Source organism: Misgurnus anguillicaudatus, chromosome 5 (assembly GCF_027580225.2).
Source record: "Misgurnus anguillicaudatus chromosome 5, ASM2758022v2, whole genome shotgun sequence".
Classification (NCBI taxonomy): Eukaryota; Metazoa; Chordata; class Actinopteri; order Cypriniformes; family Cobitidae; genus Misgurnus; species Misgurnus anguillicaudatus.
In genome coordinates, this window is record NC_073341.2 from 38664784 (window position 1) to 38692597 (window position 27814).

Below are 27814 nucleotides of genomic sequence, written 5' to 3' on the forward strand. Positions count from 1 at the left end.
ATTTTTGGAGAGGTACGCGTCAGGCAACGATGTAAGGTTTGTGTCTATGCGTAGGCTATGCTGTACAATAGTTGCAATAGTATACATTGGGCTTTACACAGAGCAACGCCATGCGTCATGCATAGCACTGCGTAGCCTGATGCAAACCTCTCAAGAAATGTAGCGCAGCAAATATACGCTGACCACAAGCGCTGTGATTGGTCTGTTAGAACCTTTCCCTCAGGTTCCTCCGATTTTTTTTTACACCAGCCGTGGCGTGAAGCGCGAGTAATTTCAATGTTAAGTCAATGTGAAGATGCGTTGACTTGTCTGGAGGTCTTGCGTCTGCCGCGCCACACGCCTCATTTGCGGGTCTAGCGTGAATTGAGCACCTGTGCATTTTGCGGCTGACGCCCGAGTTGAAGAATTTGGACTTTGGTGGAATTTCGCGCCGCTTTAACCAATCAGGAGCCGGCTTGCTGCTGTGGTGGCATCCCCATCCGGAGTCATTCATTCAACCTGAAGGAACGCTTGATATTGTCCGTAAGCAGTCATCCGAAGCAAACTAGGAGCGGTTGACGCGATTCTGACGCCTCAAACGCAGTTGGTGTAAACGCCGCATAAGAGCGATACCAGTAACATGTCCGTCTACACTGCCTGCTAGCGATCTGCATGTTTTTTTTTTGCACTTTGACGTATAAGTATAAGTGTAAATCAGCCTTTAAGAAGACAATCCAGCTGTTTCTTTTGAAATCATCGAAATCGTTAATCTCACATTGTTTTCTCTCTGAAGTTTAATGACAGGTTACTGTACTGCGTCCCCAAACTGAGGCTGATTGGACAGAAGTTTGGCGTCCGAGCGCGGATCGATGTAGACGGAATGGAGGTCCGTCATCTTTTTTATCTCCTTCACAGCATCGCATTTATAGTAAATCTGCTTTTATCAGACTACAGATTGACTCAAATTGGTTTTACAGCTGAAAGAGACCAGCAGCCTGAACGTACCTCGGACGTTTCTAGTGTCCGGAAAACAGCGTTCCCTGGAGCTGCAGGCGAGGTGAGTTTAAATACGAGGGAATGGGCTTCATCTGCATAAAAATGAAATATGAGCTCCATAAACAGCTGCAGAAATGTAGTTTTATGTTTTCGAAGCTTTAGAGCAGTGCGAGAAAATATTTAAGAAAGATAAACTAAGTAAAGTATGTGTGGCTCTTGGCATCTAAATCCGTGTCGTTTTTTCATTTTCGCCAGAACGGAGGAAGAAAAGAGAGATTGGATTCAGGTATGATTTTCTTTCTCTGCATGTCACGTTACATGTTCTCACGTGTCTCGAACACATCTCACATAGTTCTCCTTCCTCACAGGCAATCCAAGCCACTATACAGAGACACGAGCAGACGCTGGAGACCTTCCGCATGCTCAACTGCTCATTTCGTGAGGAGGATTTCACGCCGCCCCACTCTCCGGTTGGTTTTTATCTCATCTGGGTTTTAATGAGATTTATTATAGGCATAATAAAGCTTGTAGACCTTACAATGGCCTCAGAATGTATTAGAAAACTCTGATGCATGAATTTTTATAGTTCGAGACGAGATGAAAAATATGCTTTCCTTTTTTTAATCTTATTTCGAGTATTTATTTATACATTAGCTCTCCAAATATGTTTAATGCCGCTCGATCTTTGTCAGAACTGCACGGAGCTTGGAAAGCGAGCGCCCACTCCAATCCGGGAGAAAGAGGTGACGCTGTGCATGAAGTGTCAGGAGCCGTTCAACTCCATCACCAAAAGACGACATCACTGCAAAGCCTGCGGACACGTACGTCACACGACTGCATTCATACCGACGACAATCAAACACGCTTCACTTCTGCATTTTGACGAAGATTTTTCCGTTTCAGGTGGTGTGTGGAAAGTGTTCGGAGTTTCGTGCCCGTCTGCTGTACGACAACAACCGAGCCAATCGCGTGTGTATAGACTGCTACACCACGCTCGTGGGTGTCCCTCCGTCTCCGGCCACTTTAAGCAGCAGCGCGCACAGACGTCGCTCTATTCTGGAGGTAAAGCACAGGGTTCCCAACGGGAAATCCTTAAAAGTTTGTGAATCTGGGGGGAACAATTCAAGTCCCTGGGAAGTTTTTAAAATTATACATACATAGATACAGGTCATTGAAAGTGCTATTTTATGCAAGAAGTTTTCTGGAAAGAAAATCCATATTATTCCCTGTGTAGTGTATAACAAAATAAAAATGTTAGACTTTTTAAGCACACGTGCTAAACTGTTCGCTTTAAATGTTTATATATTCTGTATGCGAATGTTGATTTATACCAAAATGCTTTTTTGCATAGTTGTGTTTGACACATGAAAACGTCTCTGGTTACGTATGTAACTGTTGTTCCCTGAGAAGGGAACGAGACGCTGCGTCTCCCTTGCCATACTTCCTGTGTCCCTGTATCGCCGTCTTTGGCAATATTTTAGTTAGTGATATACTTCCTGGCTCCCGCGTCACCCTGTCTTTGTCGTTAAGCCTTACCATTGGTTGAATTTGATATACACATACAGACGCACTTACCCCTGGAGGCGTCCTCAAAGTGTCACCGCAGTGACGCAGCACGAGTTCCCTCGAAAGGGAACTGTAACAATGTATCTTAAAAGGTAACGGGATGTAACCATGATCTCACTTGAAATGTGAATTTGAGGGTATTGGACCTGGAAAGTCCTTGAATTTTAAGTTTACTAAAGTGTGGGAAGCAGCAAAAGTCACATTTCTAAGGATAAATTTAAGCTGTGCTGTTGCTTTAAATAAAACCATCTGCCTAAAGCATTTCAGTGTAAACTTCTTCCTACCTTCATTTAGCTTAAACAGTGCATGTAAGCACTTTAACAACAATGCAAACATAACAGTCCAGCCCAGTGCATTCCTGTAAACACATCTTTCATTCTTTGTTTACAAACTGAGGGGTTGTAATTGTCTGGCAAGCCACATGGTAAGCCACAAATACTGTCTATAAATTATAAATAACCCGAGCATTTCCTTTCAACATGCACTTTTAACATGCTTGTAAATGTGATGGTGAATCTGTTTTCTCGCCACACAGAAACAGGCGTCTGTAGCAGCCGAAAACAGCGTGCTGTGTAGTTTCCTGCATCACATGGAGAAAGGGAGCGGTCGCGGATGGCAAAAGGCTTGGTTTGTCATTCCTGATAATGAACCACTGGTGCTGTATATCTATGGTGCTCCGCAGGTACGACGGACAAACCTATTCACACTTTTATCATATCACATTGCACGTAACCAAAGGGAATGTCATTTATGTGATTTATTAGTCATTCAAAGGTGCAGTGTGTAAATTTTAGCGGCATCTAGTGGTGAGGTTGTGAATTGCAACCAACTGCTCAGTCCACTGCTCACCCCTGGCTTTTGAAACACATAGAGAAGCTACTTTAGCCACCATTGGACAAACAGGTCATCGTCTGAGACAACTTAGTAAAAAAGTTTGTCCATTAAGGGCTTCTGTAGAAACATGGCGGCCCAAAATGGCGACTTACATGTAAGGGGACCCTCTGTGTGTGTAGAAAAAACATTTAATTCTAAGGTAATAAACACATACCGGTTCATTATGAAAGGTCTTTATACACACTTGATAGTATATTATTTTGCATTTCTGTCAAGAGATCCTTCTAAAAATTACACACTGCACCTTTAAGTGATCCAAAGTGACCACATTGCATTTCTATCATCCTGATGTATCCCAGACAAAAGTCAATCAAACTTTTTTTGGGGGGTACTAAACTCCTTTTTTGTCAACAGGACGTTAAAGCCCAGCGCAGTATTCCCCTCATCGGTTTCGAGGTGTCTCCACCCGAGTCAGGTGACCGCCTTGAACGTCGCTATGCCTTCAAAATCAGTCAGAGTCATTTGACGGTTTACTTCAGCGCAGACAGCGAGGAGCTACAGCGACGCTGGATGGAGGTCTTGTCGAGGGCCGGTAGGGGCGAGGAGCTGCAGTCAAACGGTCCGATTTCCGAGGCCCTCGAGGAAGAGCTGGAGGAGGCGGCGTTCGTGGGAGAAAGCACATGATTTGGCTGAAAAATACGATATGGTTTTGCACACGCAAACTGTACAAATGTGACCACAACGTCAGGATATAATAGACAAAAAACACACATATACCTTCTCGCTAACACACATCTGTATTAATTGTCAGTTGCATGAAATATCTACAGTACGTTTCTCAGTGTATTGCTCATCTTGTGTGAGTGATTATTAGTGTTTGGAACAATCTGACAAAAGCGTGCACACTTTAAAGACGACTTATGTGATCATGTGCATCCACCACTAGCAGTTTCTATGTTAAATCAGTCATTTCTGCCGAATCTTAAGGTGCTGTGAAGTGGTTCCTTCTTACTCTGTATGTCAAAAAAAGGTGGAAGTGAATAGTTTCATGAAAGGTTTAGGTACTAAGAGTTTTTCAAAAGGTTTAGACATGGTTTAATACCCATCATACTTAATCAAAAGCAGTTTAAAGACCAACATGTAATACAAACTGATTTGGTTCATTTTAAGCATAGCAAATGATAAATTCAGCCAATAGTTATGGAAATAATCCACTTGGTGGTAAGAGGATCAAATATTGGATTTCACATTACTTATGAAAAACTGGATTGTGCAGTAAACGGTGATTTGTTGAAGGTTTGGCCACATGAATTCATGTTCAGCTATGCAAGCCTGCGTGGTTATAGTGTGCATGTGGTGATCAGAAACAGAAGTGGTTTTTTAACAAAAATAACAAGAGGAGAGCAAAACCAAATTTATTCTGCCCCCTTGTGAACATTAATTCAAGACGGATGTGGTCACTTCTGCTTAAAATGTATTTCGAGAAGGAAAACATGTGTAGCAAAAATGTCTAAATTTAAGGAAATAACAGGGCTCTCCCGACATTTAAAAGAGAGATTCAATCCTGTTCTCCGAGTGTGCACAATGGTTTTATGGATGAAGTGGTGTTTCGAGTATTTGATAAGACTGCGGATAATATATAAATAACATTTTAGGTCATGAGGGTATGTATGAATTGGGCTAGTTTTTATCATTGTAAATTCAATGATATCCCTGCCTTACCTAGATGGTTTTTGATAAATATAGAATATATAATTATATATATATATATATAAGACATGGTCAAGGTTTTGATGAGGCTATAAAATGTTTTGAACAGTGTTGTATTTGTGTATGAATCGTGCAAAGGGTTAAAGGACAATTTCATTTGTAAATATAACTTATTCCTCTGAGCCCAGTTTTTTTGGGTTAGATATTTGTCAATGAGCTCGGTGTTTGTTAGGTGCAGTTTTAAATGGACTCGCGAGCATTGTGGTAAATTCCAGGTAAAGAAAAGCGTAGGATAAGTCCTCTCTTTTGTACTGCTTATTATTCAAGAAGTTGTGGTGTTTTGGAAAAGGTCGTTTTCTTCTTTGAATCCGGTTTCTAAAATGTATTTGCCAATGTGAACACTTAATGACTGATCTGATTCATAACTGCGTTAATAATTTTGTGTTTGATATTGCTTTAATCTGGCTCTTTGTTAATTCTAAAGTGAACCGGTCGGTGTATATTTCCACATCACCAGCCTGTCTGTCGTTTCCTTGGAAATAAGGAAATTGTGAATTGTGCCGGAGAGCTTGTGATGAATTTTTGACTGTTGATGGTTTAGTACAGTCGATAGCTTTTGGGACAGGACTGTGTGTTAACTTGCATATGTTTACGATTTGTACCAGTCATTCCCACATCCTCAGCTGAGCCTGCCTGTCATTCACTTTTTACACACACACACACATTCTCATCTTACAGCTTTTTCTTCTTGTTATCCTGCCTTATGATAGAGTATGTTGCCATCCTGTGGTTATTTTTCACAATTGCTTTTTGCCAAAGTATACAGCAGAATTTTATGTGTGTTTTGTTTTGTCTGTGATCGTTACAGTTGTATTTTGTTTTAGTTTTTTACTTACAAGTATTTATTGTCTTTTTGTACTCTTTGAGGTAATTGTAGTGAGGCTTGTAAAATTATGAAGTGTCAACTATAACTACCAAAAGATGAATATTACCAAAATACTAGGAATGCACCGATATATCGGCCTGCAATCGATATCGGCAGATAAAAGCATTTCAGATGATTAATAGCCGATTATCAGGGCAGATTATATCCTGCTAATCTGTAGATGTCTTTGTAAGTAATCAAATATCAAGAAATGTTGTATCGGTGCATTCCTATAAAATACAAACTAAATATACCATATGAACATTTTTGGGAGATTGAAGCATTTCTGTTTACTTTCAGATTAAACATAATAAATGGACATTAATGCATAAACTAAGCCTCTTCAATCTTGCATTGTCCAATTTGTTTATACTAGTTTAACAACTACACTTATTGAAAGGTTCATTTATGCTTGCAATTTACTAAATACTACAAAATTACAAATTCATAGAGACTGTAGTTGGGTAGATGAACAATTGTGCATTTTTATGCACATTTGTCAGATCAATCTTGTAGGCGTCTTTGATCTGACATTATGTGAAGAAACAGAGGTGCTATTTTGTTTGTTTAATCAAGGGATTAGCTTTGTGTTTATAAAAAACACAATGACGTGATGGGATCAGGATTTCATTTTCCTGCATATCGTTGTATCTGAATAAACAGGCTAGGTAGTGTGATATTTAACGTGGATTGGTAATGGTACTGTTTTAAGGACTATTTACATGGCATTTTGGCAGAATTCGAACATTTACAATTAGGAAGAAATGTCCATTTGGGAGAAACTATTTCGTCTGTATGGTGCAAAGCAGACGGATGTTAGTTTGTATATATTGTATATTTGTGTTCAAATTCACATACCGAACGTTTCCATGAATAGCACAGCCCGTTGATAATGTTTTTACACCTGGGCTTTTAACTTGAGTATTATAATCTTGTTCATTTTTTGCATCAGATTATAATCTGTCATGAGTACTTTGATACAAACCAAACTTTTCGAACCTATTTATTGTCAAGCTGGCTTCATATGTACATGCTAGAGAGAGATATGTGCTTATTCTGAGTGTGTGGACAGACCTTTGGTTTGCTTGTAGATGTTAATGATTACCTGCAGCCACCCTGTTATAATCTACTATTCCCCTCCCTTTACTGACATCATCACATCATGCCAAACCTGAGATACTGAAGTCAAATCCTCTGATCTGTTTTTTGCTGACGGTGATTTGTGATGTACGTCTGCAATGAATCAGCGGAGTGGAATTTATCAAACATTGCCAGATAGCCCAAGCTGAACTTTTCAAGGACAGCTAAGACCGTGTAATTTTGTTTCTTAAGCCTCTCTTCAATGACCAAAACTTGACTGCATTACGAGCTTTGATGTGTTTATTTTGCAAAGCCTATTAGCTAAACCATCACACTATATGGCACAAATATACATGCTATTGTTTTTCCTCATGAAACCTGGTTTATTCTACACATAATGGGTATTTACTGTTATTTCAAGTACTATTATAATTATTATTGTTAATTAAATTAGTGGCAGGCCACTGGGTACCATTGTATGTTAATATCCCAATGAAATCTGTGCAAGATCATGAAAATGTTTATGAAATAAAATAATAAAAGAACAATTGAGTGTCAGCTTCATTTTTATAAAAAATCTCAATGTGTGTTAAAAGCTTACAAGAATTAATATGAGTATGGATGCATATATTATTATTATTAAATTATTATTACATTTTTCATACATGTATAGTGAGCCACTGAGTATTAATAACCATTTATAAATTAGTTTAGTGTTTATTACTTAAAACCATTACCTAAAGAATGACGAAATACTTTGCAATGTTATATCAAAGGCTGATTTCACGTTTGATGTAAACAACTATGGTATCGGTCGCTTATTGGCTGATATCAGTGATGTCCCGCCCACTTTGCATAGCTATTGGACCGCTTCGCTGTCATTCCACCGTCGGCTGATCGTAGAGCGTCAGTCGGGGTTTCCCGTCAGATTTACCCCCTGTTAACGGAGTTGCGCATCTGTGTACAGCAGACCAGAGAGGACTTTGAACTTCTTAGCACTTACTTTTCACTAATCTCGAGTCTAGACCGACATAGGACGCGCAGAAACGGTAATTTAAAGCAACTCGCGTGCAGTAAACAGCAAGTTTGATTAGCGCTACGCTAGGGCGAAGTTCTTCTCTTTTAGCCGCTACCGAAAACAACTAGCTGGTTAACTTTCGTTTTCAGCGATACATTCTCGGTTGTCTTTAAGATATCTGTCGCACTATAACCGTTTACTCATTCGTTGTGTTGCTTTTAAACAACCGAGCACCTCTGGAGAAATGTCCACCCTGCCCGTGAGCAGACCGGAGGAGGGCAGATCGGACGTGGCCTCTCCACCGAAAAGCATCAGTTCAGCACCGTACGAGCATCCTCAGACGGTCTACGTCATATTGAACTCAAACGCTGAATCTGTCAATCTCATCAGGTACGAGCATCACAGTATTACACAGACTCTAGTTGATGATGCACATCTTTAGTCAGTTAAAGGCGGAGTCCACGATGTTTGAAAAACGGTTTGGAGAAGGAGACGGGCCGACTACCAAAACACACTTATAGCCAATCAAATCAAATCAAATGCTGGGTTGCGTATGTGTGGGGCGGGTCTATCAACAGAATGTCCAGATTCTATTGGGGTAGGGGCGTGTTTGTTTAGGTGATTTCAAATATCAACATTGGCTTTCAAACATCATGGACTCCGCCTTTAAGTATTACATTAGATACATGCATGCACTTCATGCACTAAAACAGTTTGAGCCTTGACTGTTGTGTTATGAAGCAGGATTGACAGATAGGTTTTGTGTCAACAGTGTTTGGCATGCATGTATTGACAACTCTTGGAACAAGCTCTGTAGATGCATTACAAACAGTTCATTTAAACTGGATGTATGGGAGGCTGTTGCATCACTTGCATACTGAATGAATGAGATTTAAACAGCAGTACTCTTGTTCTGATTCGAGGTGTTACATTGCATTTCTTTAGGATCTTTAGGATGCTGTGTAGTTTTGTTGTTGTGTGCATACTAGCAGATACAGCAAATTTACCACAGCTAGGGAAATTAAAGGGTTACACGACCTGTTAAATAATCACACACCCCTGAAATCCTTCACTGTAAGATGTGTGGCTTTGTTCATTTAGGAAAAACTGTAACTTTCTTGCAACCAATATGAAACGTTCAGAAGAAGATTTCAGATTACCACTCCCCAATAAATTCTGTGGAATGTGTGTCCTTGTTCTTTTGACCCACAAGATCCTTTTTACCGGCAGCTTTGTTTTGCAGAGCCTCACATTTCATAGGATATGACTCAGCTAATCTACCCACACATTTTTCCTTTCTCTTTTTTATATCCCAGTTATTTCTCCACTTCCTCTGAACTTCTCGCTTACATTGACTGAATGCTCGCTGAGCACGTGTTATTTTGCTCATGTACCCAAAAGGAATGTGTTTAATTTGCTAAAAAAGACATGACTGCTGCTGCTTTTTTTCTCGATAGCCCAATTATCATAAAAGTTTACATTTTTATGCTGAACATGGTCCTTGTTGCAAAATACATTGTAAACTCAAAGTTAAGGTTTTTTTACTGCCACACAGTCACTCACTTTTAGACCACATGTTACATTAATTTTTTCATTACAGTACATCAGAAAACTTGTTGAGGTGGATGAAGGAGATAAGTTTTTGTTTGGCTAACCTATATAGTTAACAATAGTAAAAATGCAAGTCATACTTGTTAATGCATAACAGATTTCATAACACTTTATTGTTGATTTATTTATATCAAAACAGAAGCACAGAGATGCATTTGGTGTCTTTATAGGATAGATGCAGCGGCGCCCTCTAACGGCCATCATTGATATTTTAATTTTCCATTTCTCTATTTTTCGTAACGTGTATGTTTCTTGATGACAAGTTGTTGTTATTATTAAGTTTTATATACTACTAGACATTTTGCTTTTATTTTTGAGTGCAAATGAGCCCTCTATGCAAGCCTCTCTGAGTCAAAATATGGCCCGTTTCTCAATCCGAAGGCTGCAGCCTACGGAGGTCGCATTTCTAGGCTGCATACGTGATTAAGGATGTCTTATTTCAGAATATAAACAATTATAAAATTGACTATTATTCTTACTTACTCGTAAATTATTGTAATATGCTTATGACTTGCGAATGTAATGCTTATTTAACTTAAATAAACCAGTATTGATGACGTATGCAGCGACCTCCTCAGGCTGCAGCCTTCGGATTGTGAAACGGTCTTTCACCATACTAATATGAAGGCTCGCCTCATTAATATGAATTGAGTTTTCACAGAACTCGTAACTGATTGGCTAATAACGTATTATAAATAAGCGAGCGCAAGTCAGATGCGAAGGCTTGGCTCATGAATATTAATTTGGTTGTTTGACTGGCGGTTCCACGAAGATTACCTAGCAACGTCTGCGCGAGCTGTTTAATATTCATGAGCTACGCCCTGGTCATAGTAGAATTTCACGGGAGGATAGTGAAGCTTTTCGTTACCGGAGAGGCTTGAACATGGCCACCAAATGTGACCAAAACATGGTTAAAACGGCGATTTTCTGTGGTAAATTTCGTCTCTACAGCGTCTAAAAATGAACGTGACAGCGTCGTGTCCGTCAATAATTCACTTGCGGGAGTTTACAAACCGGATTTAGAGGAATGTCATCGTGTGATAACGTTTGATCTGATTACATCACTGGGATTATTTAGGTATGTCACCGGAAATGCTTTTTAGACTCTCTCTCCTAATGATATTTTATACCTTTTTCTCCTTACAGTCCAGTATTGGACACTATAAAGTATGGCATCAGATCTAGATAGGCAGTTTTGACTGTGATGCTCACAGTGTTTTTGCACACGAAATGCTCTCTATATTGAGTAGATTTATTGCAAAACTCAGTTTTTGGCAAAGCTATAACAAAGGAATGTTTACAGTTGCTTTTTGCATAGTACATCACTTGCATGTGCAAACATGTATGATTGTAACATCGAGTATGTGCATGGTTTCTTGTCACGACACCTTTTTAATACCCACTATTGGGACTTTTTCATTCCAATGTGTCATTACAAGATTTTACATCACACCCCTCGTGTTCACATTAAAGACGAGTTGGTCTCTGCATCAACATGTCATGATGAGTGACTGATGGTAATGTCAGTATTTAACAAAATAATTTTCTTACATTTTCAGCGTTGAACCTCTTCTGCCCGAGTCGGGAATCGTGGCAGACATCGAGGTGGACAGCGTGTTTACCGCTGATTCAGACAGTTTCTACGAGCTGAAGAGTCAGCCTATTACCTCAAGGTGAGTCTGCTTACCTGTTCAATAATATCTACACTGAATGAATCACATATATCTATATCCTGTTTGCATATTTACGGTCAACTTCATGTTCAGAAAGTGAATGCATTCCAGATTGTTATGGGAAACCTTATCTGCTTCATTTCATGCATACTTAAAATAATCACACGTGTATAGAAACGTTTGATCACGTCTTGCTGCATACCTGTGATTTGTTTAACTTGTGCCCTGATTTCACTGGAAGTTAGTATAGATCTGAATGACTGAGATCTGTCTGAATGTATTAAATCATATTTCATGTGAATTTTTCAAGAATTTCAGCACATGATTTGTGTATGTTTGCACCTGTTTGTATTTGGTGAGATGAGAGCAGGTCAGTGCATGCTGGGTTGAAAGAAAGCGTGTTGGGTTTCTGTGGACAGGACTTTCCAGTGTCTGTCCAGGGACTTCCCAGTGATTCAGCAGTTATGTCAATCATAATGTCCTTGTTCCAACTACTTCCCTTTAAAAAATACATCTCTTTTTTACATACTGGTTAAGGAATAGTTCACCAGAAATGGAAAATTACCCCATAATTCACTCACCTTAATGCCGTTGTAGATGTTTATGACACCTAATATGGCTTCTTTTTTTTTGAGTGTATTCGATTTGTAATTTAAATGTGTATTAAGCAACCCCTACTATGTGTATGAATGTAAACAAATGGCGGCACGCCGGTCCTATTTATGGTGACAAATCACGCAGTGACGTTTGCAGTCTAAACTTGACATATTATTTGTCAAAGAATTCATTTATTTCCAATATATTAAACCACTTGTTTATATTTTCCTTAACTCTTGATGATAAAGTCCTAACATCAGTCTAATCATGTTTTCTATTTTAGATGAGGGAAATATGCATGGATTATGGATGTGACAAAAAGGTTTTTGGGAGAAAACATATTTGTATTCTGTGTATTAAGAGGCACAACTCCAAAGCAATAATACCCATCAAAAGAAGAAGGGATGGATTTTAAAAGAACATTTAATATTTATTTTAATTTATACTACGGGTCTGTTGAATGCTTTAATCTGATTAACATTCTGAGGTGTGCATAGCGATTTAAGTACAAAAACTGGACGAATCCCTTTAAATATATCATGTGAATTATTGAAAAATAATGCACACTGAGGTGTAACTCCGCTTCGCGTCGTGGCCGCATCACCACCTCGGGTGTGCATTATTTTTCTAACAATTCAACGGCCCGTCATCAATAATTCCTTACTTAATTTTTGTATTTGCATTTATGATGAAGAAACGGCATTATAGACATGACATTTGTCCATTGTGGATTCTGAAATGTAAACTTAACTATGAAGAAAAGCTTATTTAAAATTAACAGAGACTTTGCAAATGTATTTAAAAAAAAACAAATATTGACATCTGAGGTATCAGTATGGGTAAAAACTTTAGGTAAAAACTTTACTTTTCATGATAAGATTGACATTTGCACGGAATTGTTCATTTAATATATCTTCGGCTGAAGAAAGGAAGTCATATACACCTAGGATGGTATTATTGGGCTAATTTTCAATGATCTGTAAACAGTGGCGGCCAGTGAATTTTTTTCGAGGGCACACAATGCGAAGCTCATCAAAACAGCCCGTCATGTGTGTGATTCGTCAAAATGTGTTTGCCCTGTGTATCACGCGTCATGTCAAAATACGTGTCTGCTGCAGCAGCTTCAAAGGCGTTTATGATAAAAGAGACACTCACGTTTGCCAGATACTCAATAAATCTCAAGTTTAGTGTTAAGTTAGTGTCTTGCAAGTATTTTGTGAACGTGAGCGTCCTGTGTGCAGCAGGCACATATTTTGACATGACGCATGATGCACAGGTTCACATGACACACTGAACACGTATTTTGACATGACGAGCCACACACACAACACTCCGAACACATATGTTGAATTTGCGCCCCTCAGAAGAGTAGTCACGGGCCGTATGACAAGCAGATGACAGCAATACATAACTGAGTATTTTCATGAAAGATAGAGCATTTACAGATACATTTGAACTGAAGTTCACACGCTTATTTCTTACTTAATGCTGTCTGGATTTACTCTCGTGTTCGAGACGGCGTGGTCTTGCCTGTTTATTTTCCCTTCGCTCTGGGACGGCCCAGAATGACTAAGCACAAAAACAACACCCAGCGTGGAAGAAAAGCCAAGGGTGTTTGGTTGGAAATGCAAGGCTGTAAGAAGAGATTTGTTTATTTTGCAGTACGTTGTTGTGTCAGTGTTCATTGATGGGAATGGGATTGAAGCTAAAGAAATGCAATAATTGGGCATATCTTACATTTATATGGAGTTTACCACAATAGAAATTAATCAACCTTTCGTAGTGCATTGTAATTTGCAATCGATATAAAATGTCCAGGTTGGGACTTGATTATTATATTCATCTGGATTGGATTGGGTTGTCAGAAGTTTAGCTAGAATATTATTGGTTAGCGTTGTTTATCTGTTGCCTTAATTACTTAAAGGAATAGTCTACTCATTTTCAATATTAAAATATGTTATTACCTTAACTAAGAATTGTTGATACATCCCTCTATCATCTGTGTGCATGCACGTAAGCGCTGGAGCGCGCTGCGACGCTTCGATAGTATTTAGCTTAGCCCCATTCATTCAATGCTACCATTTAGAGATAAAGTTAGAAGTGACCAAACACATCAACGTTTTTCCTATTTAAGACGAGTAGTTATACGAGCAAGTTTGGTGGTACAAAATAAAACGTAGCGCTTTTCTAAGCGGATTTAAAAGAGGAACTATATTTTATGGCGTAATAGCACTTTTGTGAGTACTTCGACTCGCCTGAAAAGTCCGCTCCCCTTCTCACTCTCATAATGGGAGAGGGAGGGTGTTACTGCGCCTAGTCAAAGTACTCCCAAAAGTGCTATTACGCCATAAAATATAGTTCCTCTTTTAAATCCGCTTAGAAAAGCGCTACGTTTTATTTTGTACCACCAAACTTGCTCGTATAACTACTCGTCTTAAATAGGAAAAACGTTGATGTGTTTGGTCACTTCTTACTTTATCTCTAAATGGTACCATTGAATGAATGGGGCTAAGCCAAATGCCATCGAAGCGTCGCAGCGCGCCCCAGCGCCCACGTGCACGCACACAGATGATAGAGGGATGCATCAACAATTCTTAGTTAAGGTAATAACATATTTTAATATTGAAAATGAGTAGACTATTCCTTTAAGAAAAAGAAAAATCATAGGCAGGATTCCCACGGGTCCTTGAAAGCTTGCGAAGGCCCTGGGAAGTTTTTGAAAATATACATACATAGATACAGGTCATTGAAATTGCTTGAATCTATTTTATGCAAGTTTTCTGGAAAAAAAATCCATATTATTCCCTGTGTAGTGTAGGATAATATCATAAAAATTCTAGACTTTTTAAGCACACGCGCAAAACTGTTTGCTTTAAATGCTTATATCTTCTGTATGTGAATGTTGATTCATACCAGAATGCTTTTTGCATAGTTGTGTTTGTCACTTGAAAACGTCTCGTGTTAGGTATGTAACTGTTGTTCCCTGAGAAGGGAACGAGACGCTGCGTCTTGGCATACTTTCTGCGTCCCTGTAACGTCGTCTTTGGCAATATTTCAGATAGCGATATACTTCCTGGCTTTAGCGTCACCCTGTCTTTGTCATTAAGCCACACCATTGGTTGAATTTGATATACACATTCAGATGCACTTACCCCTGGAGGCGTCCCCAAAGTGTCACTGCAGTGACGCAGCACGAGTTCCCTCGAAAGGGAACTGTAACAATGTATCTTTAAAGGTAACACGATGTAACCTTGCTCTCACTTGAAATGGGTCCCCATATTAGTCTTGAAATTGAGGGTATTGGACCTGGAAAGTCCTTGAAAGATCCTTGAATTTGAAGTTAAAGGAATAGTCTACTCATTTTCAATATTAAAATATGTTATTACCTTAACTAAGAATTGTTGATACATCCCTCTATCATCTGTGTCTTCTAACTTCTAACTTTATCTCTAAATGGTACCATTGAATGAATGGGGCTAAGCTAAATGCTATCGAAGCGTCGCGGCGCGCTCCGGTGCTTGCGTGCGCGCGCACACATGGTGGAGGGATGTGTCAACAATTCTTGGTTGGGGTAATAACATATTTTAATATTGAAAATGAGTAGACTATTCCTTTAACTTAAGTGGGAACCCTGCATATGTTATTTTACTTTATTCATGACATACAAATCCGAATAACTTGAGCAATTACACCAGAAACATTTATTTATCGGTCATTTTCAATAGCAGTTTTTTTGTAGCACGATTTCTTTACAAGCCCATATTTTCCTTTCTGCTTAGATGTTTTGACTTTTAACAGATGCATATTTCATGACCCAGTGAATAAGAAAATGATTTCCTTCAGCTCTTTCTGTAGTTTCTGTTCTCACGCTGTCCTTAACAGATCTCTATCTAAACCAGGAATTTACAGCACTGTGTTTCATAAATAGCTTGTGGTAATATGATTACAGCGTGGGGGTGTAGCGTGCTAATCTGATTTACTTTCTCATCAACTGTCCCTGCAGTGGCTCTTTGACCTCTGCTGACTCCGTGACCCCCGTGATGACGTCACGCGTGTTGATGAGGCAGGAGCTGATGCGTCAGCAGGCTCAGGACCAGGAGCGACGCGAGGCTCAAAAACAGGCCTCCAGCGCTCAGCTGCGTCTCGCCGACGCCACCCCTGCCATCTCTGTTGCCTCCAACCTGCCTGCCACACCTGCCCAGGTGCCCGTGGAAGTGCTGAAGGTATGAACACATTAAAAATAATGCTGACAAAATGATGAAGTATAAATGTATATATGAATACTTTTGCTTTTTAAATTAGCTAAATCCCGGCCTCAGGCCTTTTAGGAATACCGGTTTGTTGGCCAAAAGTCAAGTGTTTACAAGAAACACTTGCATCTGAGCTCTTCATAAAGTCTCTGACATGTAAATTAATGGCTGTCCTCTATGGGTGGCCTACTGTGGGTGTGTTATATATAAATAATGCATTAGTGTCCTAGTTTTTGTGTCCTAAGCCTCTTGTTCTTCATCATAGGTTCAGACCCATTTAGAAAACCCAACAAAGTACCACATCCAGCAGGCTCAGAGACAGCAAGTGAAGCAGTACCTCTCTCACACCCTGGGAAATAAATTAGCCAGTCAGACGGTGGCGACATCACCCTCGCCCCAGCCTAGCTCCGCCCCAGCCGCTGCCAACAGCACTCCCAGCAGCCCGCTGGCTGTGCTTAGTCTGGGATCGAACAAAGAAGAGGTAAAAACTGCACTCACATCAGATCTTACGGTCACAATCATTGCAGTTTAACAGCTTAAGGCTGTTTAACGATACATGTATGCATTTGACAGACGCTTTTTTCTAAAGGGACTCACAGAATGGTATTAGTATGTGTGTTCCCATGACCCTTGCACTGCAAATGCAATGCTCCACCATTTGAACTACAGAAACATCATTTTTTGTACGAGTTAGAGGAACATACCCATTACATTTTATGTGTAAACAAGACTGCGGTCATGTGGGTTTCATTCAAACTTTCATTATGAGCATATGAAGCTCCAAACCCGCTAGGTTTTACACGATGCACAAAAGGACACCGGAGAGGTGCATGATACAACCCTTCACAAATTACTGTTTACAAGCAGTTAAACACCACTCACAGTAATTACACTGCTTATACATAACCAAAACTTAATCTACACTAACAGGATATAAGGAAGATTTAGAGAAATGTGCAGCAGCTGTGTGAAAGTGTTTTAATTTGACAGTAATAAAGTGCATGCCAAAAAATGACCCATTTACGTTATCTTTGACAACTTACTGTATTATGTCTAACTATGCAGTATTACAAAACAGTCCTTGTTCAGTAACTCCTGTAGGGAAATGCTTGAAGAGTGTGGGAACAGGCAAAAGTGACCCAGATCTGAATGTTTATTATCAGAAATATAACACAAGCAGCAACTGAGCTCTCTATAATATGAACGTGTAAACAGTAAAAGTTTAACTCTGGGTTATTAAACAGTAATTGCATAAGATTTGATTTTCAGACATTGCGATATTTTGTTTTCCTGCAGTATGAGAAATACTGGATGGCTTTACCGGATGACTTGAAAAGCTGTTGAGAGGGATTCACTTCTGCATTGCATTTCTTGAACAGCTCTGAAATGGCATTTGGGGGAAATAGTGTTTGGCATTATTTCAATTTCAATTTAATCTTATTTATTTAGCGCTTTTCAAAATTGTTTTGTTTAGGACAAAACAGAAAATTGGTGGACAACATTACATCATGATTAGGGCTGGGTATTGTGCCCAATTTGGTGATTCAATCATTTAATTATTTTTTTAGTGCTGGGCGGGGATTAATCGCGATTAATCGCATACAAAATAGAAGTTATTTTTTGCATAGTATATGTGCGTGTACTGTGTCTAATTATTATGTATATTTAACCACACACACACATATATTCATTTCAGAATTGTTTTATTTATATATCATTTTTTAAATTTATATTTAATATAGATTATATAAAAATATAAATAAATATATATAAACATGTAAATGTTTCTTAAATACATACATGAATGTGTGTGTGTATATTTATGCATGGTGATTGGACACAGCGCACACTCATATATTGTGCCAATAATCACTTTTGTTTTGTGTGCGATTAGTCGTGATTAGTCTTCACCCAGCACTATATTTTTTTAATCAATATCAATTAGTTATTAATTTGTTTCATTAAAATTTTAGTTTTGCAGACATGTAATTTTTTGGTGTGCTGTCACTTTAAGACCTATAATGATGTAATGCACGGATCCAATATACATACACGTGTGTTCTTTCTGAATTGTTCGTATTTACAGAACGGATAATGATAAAAATTTTGTGTAAATATGTCCAAACATTGTTCACGCTTGCCCCAGGCCTTCAGGCACTTCTTATTTTTGTGCCAGGCCTCTAAAATAAAGCATGCACATTAAGAATTTATTCAAAGATTTTCCGAATCGATATACAAAGATTGATTAAAATCTGAGATTTTATATTTTTACTAGGGCAGCAAAAATCAATCATGCAGTAAAATCGAATAATGAATTTTATTATTATTATTATTATTTTTTAGTTGGTCTGTGACGTCACATGGTGCAGCACCACTGTCTTTTTGGGTCGATTTTGGGGAAAATTATCGTCCGTTTAATTGATTACAAAATAATAATAATAATAGTCCATTTAATAGACTACAAAAATAATCGCACGTTTAATAAAAAAAAAACCCGCCAGTTTAATCGGTTATAAAAATAATTGTCTGTTTAATTGATTATAAAAAAAACAATCGTTAGTTGCAGCCGTAATTGTGTTATTAAAACCTTTATTTGGAAACATATTAATTGTTACCACCGTGTCTTTTGTGAGGTAAAATATTACTGAATCCACTAAAAATCGTTTTCATATAGTGTATCACTAGCAAGGGCATTCAAAACAGTTCAAAACTGCAGACACGCATCAGGCCTCCAGACTGCTACCAAATGGTCGGATTTTGCCACCAAAATTTGAGAGTGTGCCACTGAATTTTACATCGTCGCACATGTGCGACCAGTAAATTTGACCCTTTTTTGTGATGTGACACTGAATTTGAAACAGCACATTGTACTTTCTGCATCTATCATCAGAGTATTTATTAGTAATACAGTGGAAATCAGTAGAAATTTAAATAATTGGTTAGCATGTTGATTTACGGTGTGTGCCCCTAAAATTTCTGGTTGTGCCCCTAAAATTTTCAGTTGGGGTCTACTGTACTCCTAGTGAAAAACGTTAGTCTGGAGCCCTGCGCATTACAATGTCGATGCTGAAATGATATATCGTGCAGCCCTAATTCATAGTATGTTAGCCAACTAGTGAAGTGTTTTGCTCTGAGACACGTACAGGTCCATTTAAAGAATGCGCCGTGCGTTTGCTAAATACAATAAAGTGCTTTGTCGAGACCGTGTGAAGTCGGTCAGTCTTCCTTCAGCACTTTGCTTCTGGTACCACCTTGCGCTTGTAAATATCACACTCCCAGCTCAATGACCCCAGCACACTTTACACCTTTTTTGTGGGTTTGGCTTTTAAAAACTTGCATTCGTCTCAATATGAAAACTGCTTACGATGAAATACAGGCGGTCTAAGGTTCGAGATTTCTGCTTTTTGAATGTTGCGTCTGGTTGTATTTCTCATCTCTGTGTGGACAATGCGTCAGTTTTAAAGTGCATCTGCTTTCTGACACTTTCTGCTAACTACCGGTACTTTATTTCTCATAAATGCACAGATCGAGGACGTCATCGATGACATCATCAGCCTGGAGTCGAGTTTAAACGATGAATTTATGACATTGATCGACTCGCAGCTTCCCAACACGGTATGTAGCAATTTCCTAAACTTTCTCCTGTCGGATAAATTACGGTTATGTGGTTATAGTTATGTCAGCTATTTCTCAAGAGCTGATTAAGCAAAGTTTGTTAAACTTGTGCATGACATTTTGAAACAGGTTTTTTCACACTATTGGACGAATTGGCCAGTTTTTGCAAGTAAATTTATTATAAATGCACAAACTTTTAGTCATTCTCAATGCTTCCCTTCCATTGATTTGGAAACGCGGCTTTTAGTTTTAACATTTTTAGTTCGTCTCCAAGTAGTGCAGGTAGTGGTGGTTGTTAAATGATTTATAATTACAGGTTAACTTCTCTTTAAGGCTTATAGGATTGCACATTGTCAGTGTAGTGTTTACATTTCGAGCGTTTAAGTCGAATGTGAGTTGAACCACTGGAATTCAGTTCTGCTCCGGGAACAAACATAAACTTCTGACACATGGCTCACAATGGGTGGGGTCGGCACACCGTGGAGGAGTGACGGAGAACCGGCACACACATTCACAGATCGCTGCTCATAGTTCATGTGTGTGTGTGTGTTTGTGTGTGTGCACTCGAGCTGATAGATTTCTGTGGCAAGCGTTGTTGTACTCCAAAAGATATTTCCCCATTTCTGAACGTCCCTTTTTACGGAGAAGCTCGTAGAAAAGGGAAGAAGTCTGCGTGTGTGTATGAGAACATGAGGATTCTGGTTTTGCTGCCAGAGAATGACAAGAAAAAAGGCAAGATTGAGGTAAATTTGATCTCTTTGGTTCATTCGGTGCGCTTTGAGAGTTTTGTGAATGCCGTTTGGGAGATGTCAGGTTTGTTTCAGTTTTACTTTACAGCAGAAAGGTGGTGTGACAAGATATAAAGTGTTGTTGCTGACTATTTAATGGCTTCGTTGAGTTGTGTTGACTGTCTTTAAGCGTCAATCCTCATGAATACAAATTTATAAGACGTTTGATAGCACTTATATGTTGGTTTTTGTAGCAGTCACCAGGCAGGCTCTTTTAAGTTTAATCAAAATATTTGTGACATCAAGGTTAGTAGTTCATTGACTTTTTTGCACGTTCACTAGTTCAATGTGGATCACATTCAAGAAGCAAAACATATTTCTGTGTAAAATTATTGCAAAACCATTTTTTCCGTAAAACTTTCTTACTGTGCGAATTAACATTTATTCATTCAGCAGACATTTTTATTCAAAGCGACATATTTAACAATATGTTTAACATCAGTTTCACTTTTGCATAAACGTGCACACGAAAACCGTTTGGCCTTTAGTCAAGATGTTGTCCTTCAGATATGTATGTGTTACTTTGTGTTTGTGGTTATCAGAGTTGAATGAAGTTTATCCGCACGGTACACCATGCATCAAAGGGGAGGGGTCTTTTTACAGATAATGCGGTGGGTGTGGCCCTGTTTAATGCATTGTGATTGGTTTGTGCAGCTGCCAGTCTCAGGGAATCTCCTGGATGTGTACAGCAGTGCAGGGATGGCAGCGCCAACGATCACCGTCAGCAACTCCTGCCCAGCAAACCTGCACAATGTCAAGCGAGAGCTGAGCGGTACGAAACGCTTTTAGACTCATGTTTTATCTCAGTCCTTCCATCTCGACTCGACTGCTTCCTCTTCCTCATTTCTCTGGCGGCAGTCTTCACCGGCCAGTTGAGTCAGTATGACTGTATCAGCCAGTTACACGCCACAGTTGCCATTTCCCAGTTTCACAGCAGTTCCCAGTTTGGCTCAAACTAGCCGTTCGAATAAAATCGGCGCTCCTTGTGATTCACTGTTGTGTCAGCACTATCTTGTATTTTTGCTTCTGCAGAACTTGTGACTCAGTGTTCGTGCAAATATCCATCATTTATCAGTAAAGTGTTGTTATAAAGATAGATAGATGGTTTCGATTCAATATTAATATTTAATTACAAATTTTACTTTTGCAGACATGACATCTATATTTAAATATAAATGATGGTAACTGAAACCCTCCCACTTAGCTATATTACTGAAATACACATTTACATTAACAATTGTAAAATAATTTTTTCCTTTCGGTAAACATTGTAACAAGAAGTTGCACTTGTGCAAATTTTTGATCGCATTTATTTCCAAAAATGAAATTTCTGTTATAATTTACTCACAATTTTTTATATATGTAATGAATTTCGAAACCTTTTTATTCCGTAAAAGCAAGTTTCTAATAAGTTTTTACTTCTTGCATTGGTGTGCATTGTTCGGTTTGTGCACCTTTGGGGCTCGGGGGTGCGACCGGCCGTGGGCCCCATTCGCTTTCATAGTAGGAAAGAATAATACTATGGAAGTGAATGGGGCTCATGAATAGTTTGGAATAGAAAATATTCAGTCATGATCACCAGAACAAAGACATTTATACAGGTTTGTAACAACATGAGAGTGAGTAAATTATAACAGAAATTTCATTTTTGGAAATAAATGCGATCAAAAATTTGGGTGCACCTAACTTCTGTGCTGGTGCACCTAAGAAACAAAGTTAGGTGCACCCAAATTTTTGATCGCATCAATTACCAAAAATGAAATTTCTGTTATAATTTACTCACTCTCATGTTGTTACAAACCTGTATAAATGTCTTTGTTCTGGTGATCATGACTGAATATTTTCTATTCCAAACTATTCATGAGCCCCATTCACTTCCATAGTATTATTCTTTCCTACTATGAAAGTGAATGGGGCTCATGGTTGGTCGCACCTTCGAGCCCTAAAGGTGTACAAACCGAACAATGCACATTAATGTAAAAAGTAAAAACTTGTTAAAAGCTTGTTTTTGTGAAATAAAAAGGTTTTGAAATTCATTACATATATAAAAAATTGTTGACCACATCTTGACTGTCATTACATTTAAATTGACTTAAATTTAGCTGATGCTGACTTTATTTGGCTACCATGATATATTTTTTTTTGCGTTAAGTGGAGCAACTCAAAAGATGGCGACATCTACAGGACGAGAGGCGAAGTACAGATAATATATTAATAATATTCACATCCTCTGAAGTAAAGCATGCAAATTAATTAATCACTTTACTCGCTTTAGGTTATTTACGGGAAGTAAAAAAATTGCTTTAATTGAATATTTTTTTACTTGTGCGACGACGCTGTTGAGGCGAATAGCACGTGTTTTTGCGGCATTTGCGCCGTCCGGTTTGCATCTGTTCGTATCTTAGCGTTGACTTTGTATCTACTCGTACAAAAGGTGGAATTCATGTTTGTTGTGTGTACATTCCAAATAAGAATTGATTTAGGGTTTCCTGATTCCATGTTATTTCGGTAAATTTTGTTTAATCAATATTTTAAATGAAGAAAATGGTTTGCTTTAGCAGCCAAATATATCTATAAAATACAAAAGATAAAAAAATGTGCTATACAATATATAAAGACTTTACAATGTACACAAAATATACTCTGATTGAATAAATACAAAGTAAAAAATAAATCTGTCTGCCTGTCTAAAGTGTTTAATGTTGTTTCATAGATGCTGATGCAAAAGCTTTTATGAAAGAAAGGCAGAAGAAAGAAAACCACAACTTCAGTGAATATACTTTGATTCAAAAAAATATACAGTGCATAGATGTATATACAGTGAAACAAAAATCTGTCTATCTGTTTCAGTACATATCACAGTAAATGTCTGTCTGCTTTCACTGTTTCTTTAATAATGTAAAATGTTTAATGTTGTTTTATAGATGCTGAAGCAAAAGCTATTATGAAAGAAAGGCAGAAGAAAGACAACCACAACCTCAGTGAGTATATGAGATGTATCTGTGATGGCCGATTATCACTGTGCTTGTCAAATATAAGCAAATAAATAACATTTACCTGATCTTTACTATCAATTTAATCTTTGTGCGTTTTATGTGCAGTCGAGAGAAGGAGAAGATTCAACATCAATGACCGCATTAAGGAACTTGGCGCTCTCATACCGAAGTCGTCTGACCCGTCAGTATCCGTGTTTCATTCTCACTTCTCTCTTGTGTTGAACTGTCAGTCACTGCTGAATGAGATCAGTTTGGAAAATACATCTGTTTGTTTCTAATGTAAACCAACAGTGTTGTTATCCGCTTAATGTGTAAAACATGAAGTGAATTTCAAAACGTCTTGGTATTTTTATGTATTGTACGCATTTACATTTATGCATTTTACAGACGCTTATCCAAAGTGACTTAAAACATGTTCACATGTTCGTATGTTGTCACACATACCTTTTGCCGTGGTTTTTGAAATAACTTATTGCGTGAAAACAAAATTACATATTAGTTGCATAACATCATTTAAGGTAAATGCCGTTATTGCGCAATAGTTTTTTTGTCAACATTTAGAAAATAGTGCTAGAGTTTTGTGCAAATCTTTTACGCAGCTAGTGTCTTATTGTTCAACAACTGAAAAAGATCACTCTAAAAATGATCCCAACTACATTTGATCCTCTGGATCTTTATCATTATAGCTGTGACCTAAATTTAGACAGATTGCTTTAAAAAAGCTTTACAATTGATCAACACGCAAACTTTGCACCTCTAACACAGTGCTTTACCAGTCAAGCTTACAGGAACATGGGTAGCACTTTATTTTAGAGTACGTGTACTTACCTTGTACATATATGGTAAATATGTTGTACTTACAGACAAATGTGTGGTACTTATGTAATGACTTGTAAGAGACGGAAGCAAACGCAGGTGTAAAATGAAACAATGTTTATTAAATATAAACAAAGAGAGAGTATTCAATGTCAATGCGGAAGTAATCCAGTCCGGTGTTGTTGCTGGCAATGGTGACGATGACTACGGTGGAAGTTGGTGTTTTGAGTGCGACGTTGGTGGAGTGGTGAGCAGTGGTGAAATCCAGACTGACACGGAACATCCACACGAAGACGACGACGACAATACACATCCAAACTGAAACACGTAATCCAATGCACACGAAACAACCAAGCAACACGGAGACTGAGCAAACAATAGAATCTGGCAGGGAACAGAAAGTCAGGTGAGTATATATGGAGATGATGTAATGATGAACAGCTGGAGCGAGACAATCAACACACAGGTGACAGGGATTGCTCTAACGAGCACATGGCAGGGTAAGTGAACAACACACACATACAAACATGACACGGAGGAAAACAATGGATTTTCCTACCGTGACAGTACCCCCTCCCCTAGGAACGCCCCTCGGCGTTCCCAGCCTGCTTTACCTGCTGATTGAATTCATCAATAAGGCGGTGATCCAGTATGTCCCGAGCAGGAACCCACCTTCTCTCCTCCGGACCGTAACCTTCCCAATCCACCAAGTACTGAAATCCGCGGCCCCCCCCGTCTGGAGTCCAGAATACGGTTAACCGAATATGTGGTCTCCCCATTAACGATACGAGGCGGAGGGGGAACCGGGGCAGGCGGATTAAGACGGGAAAAAATCACCGGTTTAATTTTGGAAACGTGAAAGACGAGGTGAACCCTCCTGTACGCAGGAGGAAGGCTAAGACGCACTGTTACCGGATTAATGATTTTGGTAACAGAAAACGGGCCAATAAATTTGGGAGCAAGTTTATTCGAGACGGAACGCATCGGAATATTCTGGGTTGAAAGCCACACTCTTTGACCGACGACGTATCGGGGAGGCTTCGACCGGTGGCGATCGGCCTTAGCCTTGGTGCGTGACCTTGCCTGGAGCAGAGCTCTGCGAGCTCTGGTCCAGGTGCGGTGGCACCTCTGGACTAGTGCGTTTGCGGAGGGAACCGACACCTCGGATTCAGTACTGACAAAATTAGGTGGTTGGTACCCTAAACTACACTTGAATGGAGACATGCCCGTAGATGACACCGGCAGAGAATTGTGTGCGTACTCCACAATTGAGAGTTGCTGACACCAGGACGAAGGATTCTTGGAAACCAGACATCGCAACACCCTTTCGACGTCCTGATTGGCTCGCTCGGTTTGACCGTTGCTCTGGGGATGAAACCCGGACGAAAGACTAACAGTCGCCCCTAGCAATTTGCAGAACTCTCGCCAAAATTTGGACACAAACTGGGGACCCCTGTCAGAGACCACGTCTGTCGGGAGGCCATGTATTCGGAAGACGTGGTCAATGACAGCTACCGCTGTTTCCTTGGCTGATGGTAATTTGGGCAAGGGAATGAAATGGGTCGCCTTCGAGAACCGGTCCACTACGGTCAAAATCACCGTATTACCCTTAGAGGGTGGGAGGGCGGTAATAAAATCTAGCGAAATGTGGGACCAGGGTCTCGAAGGGACAGACAGCGGTAAAAGTAACCCATCTGGAGGACGATTGGAAGTCTTACCAACGGCACAAACCGAACAAGCCAAGACGAAGTCGTGGACGTCACGAGCCATACCAGGCCACCAAAATCGTTGCTTGACTAGAAACCTAGTTCTACTAACCCCTGGGTGACAAGCAACACTGGAACCATGACCCCACTGGAGGACGTCTGACCGTAACCCTTCCGGCACAAATAAACGGTTCGGTGGGCAGCGAGCCGGGGGCGTTACCCCTTCTAAGGCTGTCAAAACCTTCGATTCGACCTCCCATCTGAGCGCGGAGATAATGATTTTCTCCGGTAAAATGGGCTCGGGAGTAGCAGTACGATCGGAACGCTCAAAAAGACGGGATAAAGCATCGGGTTTGATGTTCTTGGAACCCGGCCGGTAAGAAAGTGTAAAATCGAAACGACCGAAAAACAATGCCCACCGAGCCTGCCTGGAGTTAAGTCTTTTGGCAGTTCTAATGTATTCGAGATTCTTATGGTCCGTCCATACAATGAAAGGTACACCCGACCCTTCAAGCCAGTGACGCCATTCTTCCAGTGCTAGCTTGACCGCCAACAACTCTCGATTGCCAATGTCATAGTTAACTTCCGCAGGAGATAAACGATGGGAATAATACGCGCAAGGATGAACCTTTCCGTCTGAGGATGCGCGCTGGGACAACACTGCTCCTACCCCCACCTCTGACGCGTCGACCTCCACTATGAATTGACGTGAACGATCAGGGGTAACGAGAATGGGAGCTGAAACAAAGCAGCTTTTCAGTTTGGCAAATGCAGCCTCAGCTGCGTCTGACCACCTGAACGTCAAACCAGGGGAGGTCAAAGCGGTCAGAGGTGCGGCTAGTTGGCTGAAATTGCGAATGAAACGCCGGTAAAAATTGGCGAACCCCAGAAATCTCTGCAGGGCCTTGCGAGACTCTGGGGATGGCCAATCTACCACAGCCTTAACCTTCTCAGGATCCATGCGAACACCCTCAGTCGAAATGATGTGTCCTAAAAAAGAAACAGACTGTGCATGAAAAACGCATTTTTCCGCCTTGACAAAAAGCCCATTCTCTAACAACCGCAGAAGCACTCGTCGTACGTGTTGCAAATGTTCCTGGAGAGACGAAGAAAAAATCAATATGTCATCCAGGTAAACATATATGAATTGGTCTACCATGTCTCGCAACACGTCATTAACGAGTGCTTGGAAGACTGCCGGCGAGTTCGTGAGACCGAAAGGCATCACGCAGTACTCAAAATGGCCACGAGGGGTGTTAAACGCAGTCTTCCATTCATCCCCCTTCCTGATGCGAACCAAATGATATGCATTACGTAAGTCCAATTTAGTGAAAACGGATGCTCCCTGCAACCTCTCGAAAGCTGAAGACATCAACGGCAAAGGATAAGTATTCTTTACCGTGATGTTGTTCAACCCTCGGTAGTCAATACAAGGTCGCAAGGATCCGTCCTTCTTCCCCACAAAAAAGAACCCCGCCCCCGCTGGAGATGAGGAAGGGCGAATGAACCCCGTTGCCAGAGAATCAGAAATATATTTCTCCATGGCCTCCATCTCCGGAACGGACAGAGAGTATAACTTGCCCTTAGGCGGAAACGTACCTGGCAATAAGTCTATCGCACAGTCATAGGGACGATGAGGAGGAAGAGAATCAGC

General features: G+C 39.7%; 2 protein-coding genes across 7 annotated transcripts in view; both read left to right on the forward strand.

The window, feature by feature from the left end:
• The window catches only part of fgd1 (FYVE, RhoGEF and PH domain containing 1), a 58070-nt gene extending 50432 nt beyond the window's left edge, over positions 1–7638 (forward strand). For all 4 annotated transcript variants that reach the window (XM_073868147.1, XM_073868148.1, XM_073868149.1 and 1 more), the window contains exons 10-17: positions 773–865; positions 957–1036; positions 1231–1261; positions 1344–1445; positions 1668–1796; positions 1879–2037; positions 3077–3223; positions 3790–7638. In XM_073868147.1, coding sequence (XP_073724248.1) covers positions 773–865; positions 957–1036; positions 1231–1261; positions 1344–1445; positions 1668–1796; positions 1879–2037; positions 3077–3223; positions 3790–4059 — 1011 coding nt within the window. In that variant the 3' untranslated portion in view covers positions 4060–7638. The remainder of the gene's footprint in view (positions 1–772; positions 866–956; positions 1037–1230; positions 1262–1343; positions 1446–1667; positions 1797–1878; positions 2038–3076; positions 3224–3789) is intronic.
• Positions 7639–7985: 347 nt separating this feature from the next.
• Positions 7986–27814, forward strand: part of tfe3a (transcription factor binding to IGHM enhancer 3a) — a 29172-nt gene continuing 9343 nt past the window's right edge. Inside the window, exons 1-9 of one of the 3 annotated variants that reach the window (XM_055168075.2) lie at positions 7986–8498; positions 11279–11392; positions 15993–16212; positions 16505–16720; positions 19765–19854; positions 21297–21414; positions 23356–23412; positions 23567–23623; positions 23744–23819. In XM_055168075.2, coding sequence (XP_055024050.2) covers positions 8353–8498; positions 11279–11392; positions 15993–16212; positions 16505–16720; positions 19765–19854; positions 21297–21414; positions 23356–23412; positions 23567–23623; positions 23744–23819 — 1094 coding nt within the window. In that variant the 5' untranslated portion in view covers positions 7986–8352. Of the gene's footprint in view, positions 8499–10612; positions 10798–11278; positions 11393–15992; positions 16213–16504; positions 16721–19764; positions 19855–21296; positions 21415–23355; positions 23413–23566; positions 23624–23743; positions 23820–27814 lie in introns of those variants that run through there. The other 2 variants (XM_055168077.2, XM_055168076.2) reach the window with 2 other exon arrangements.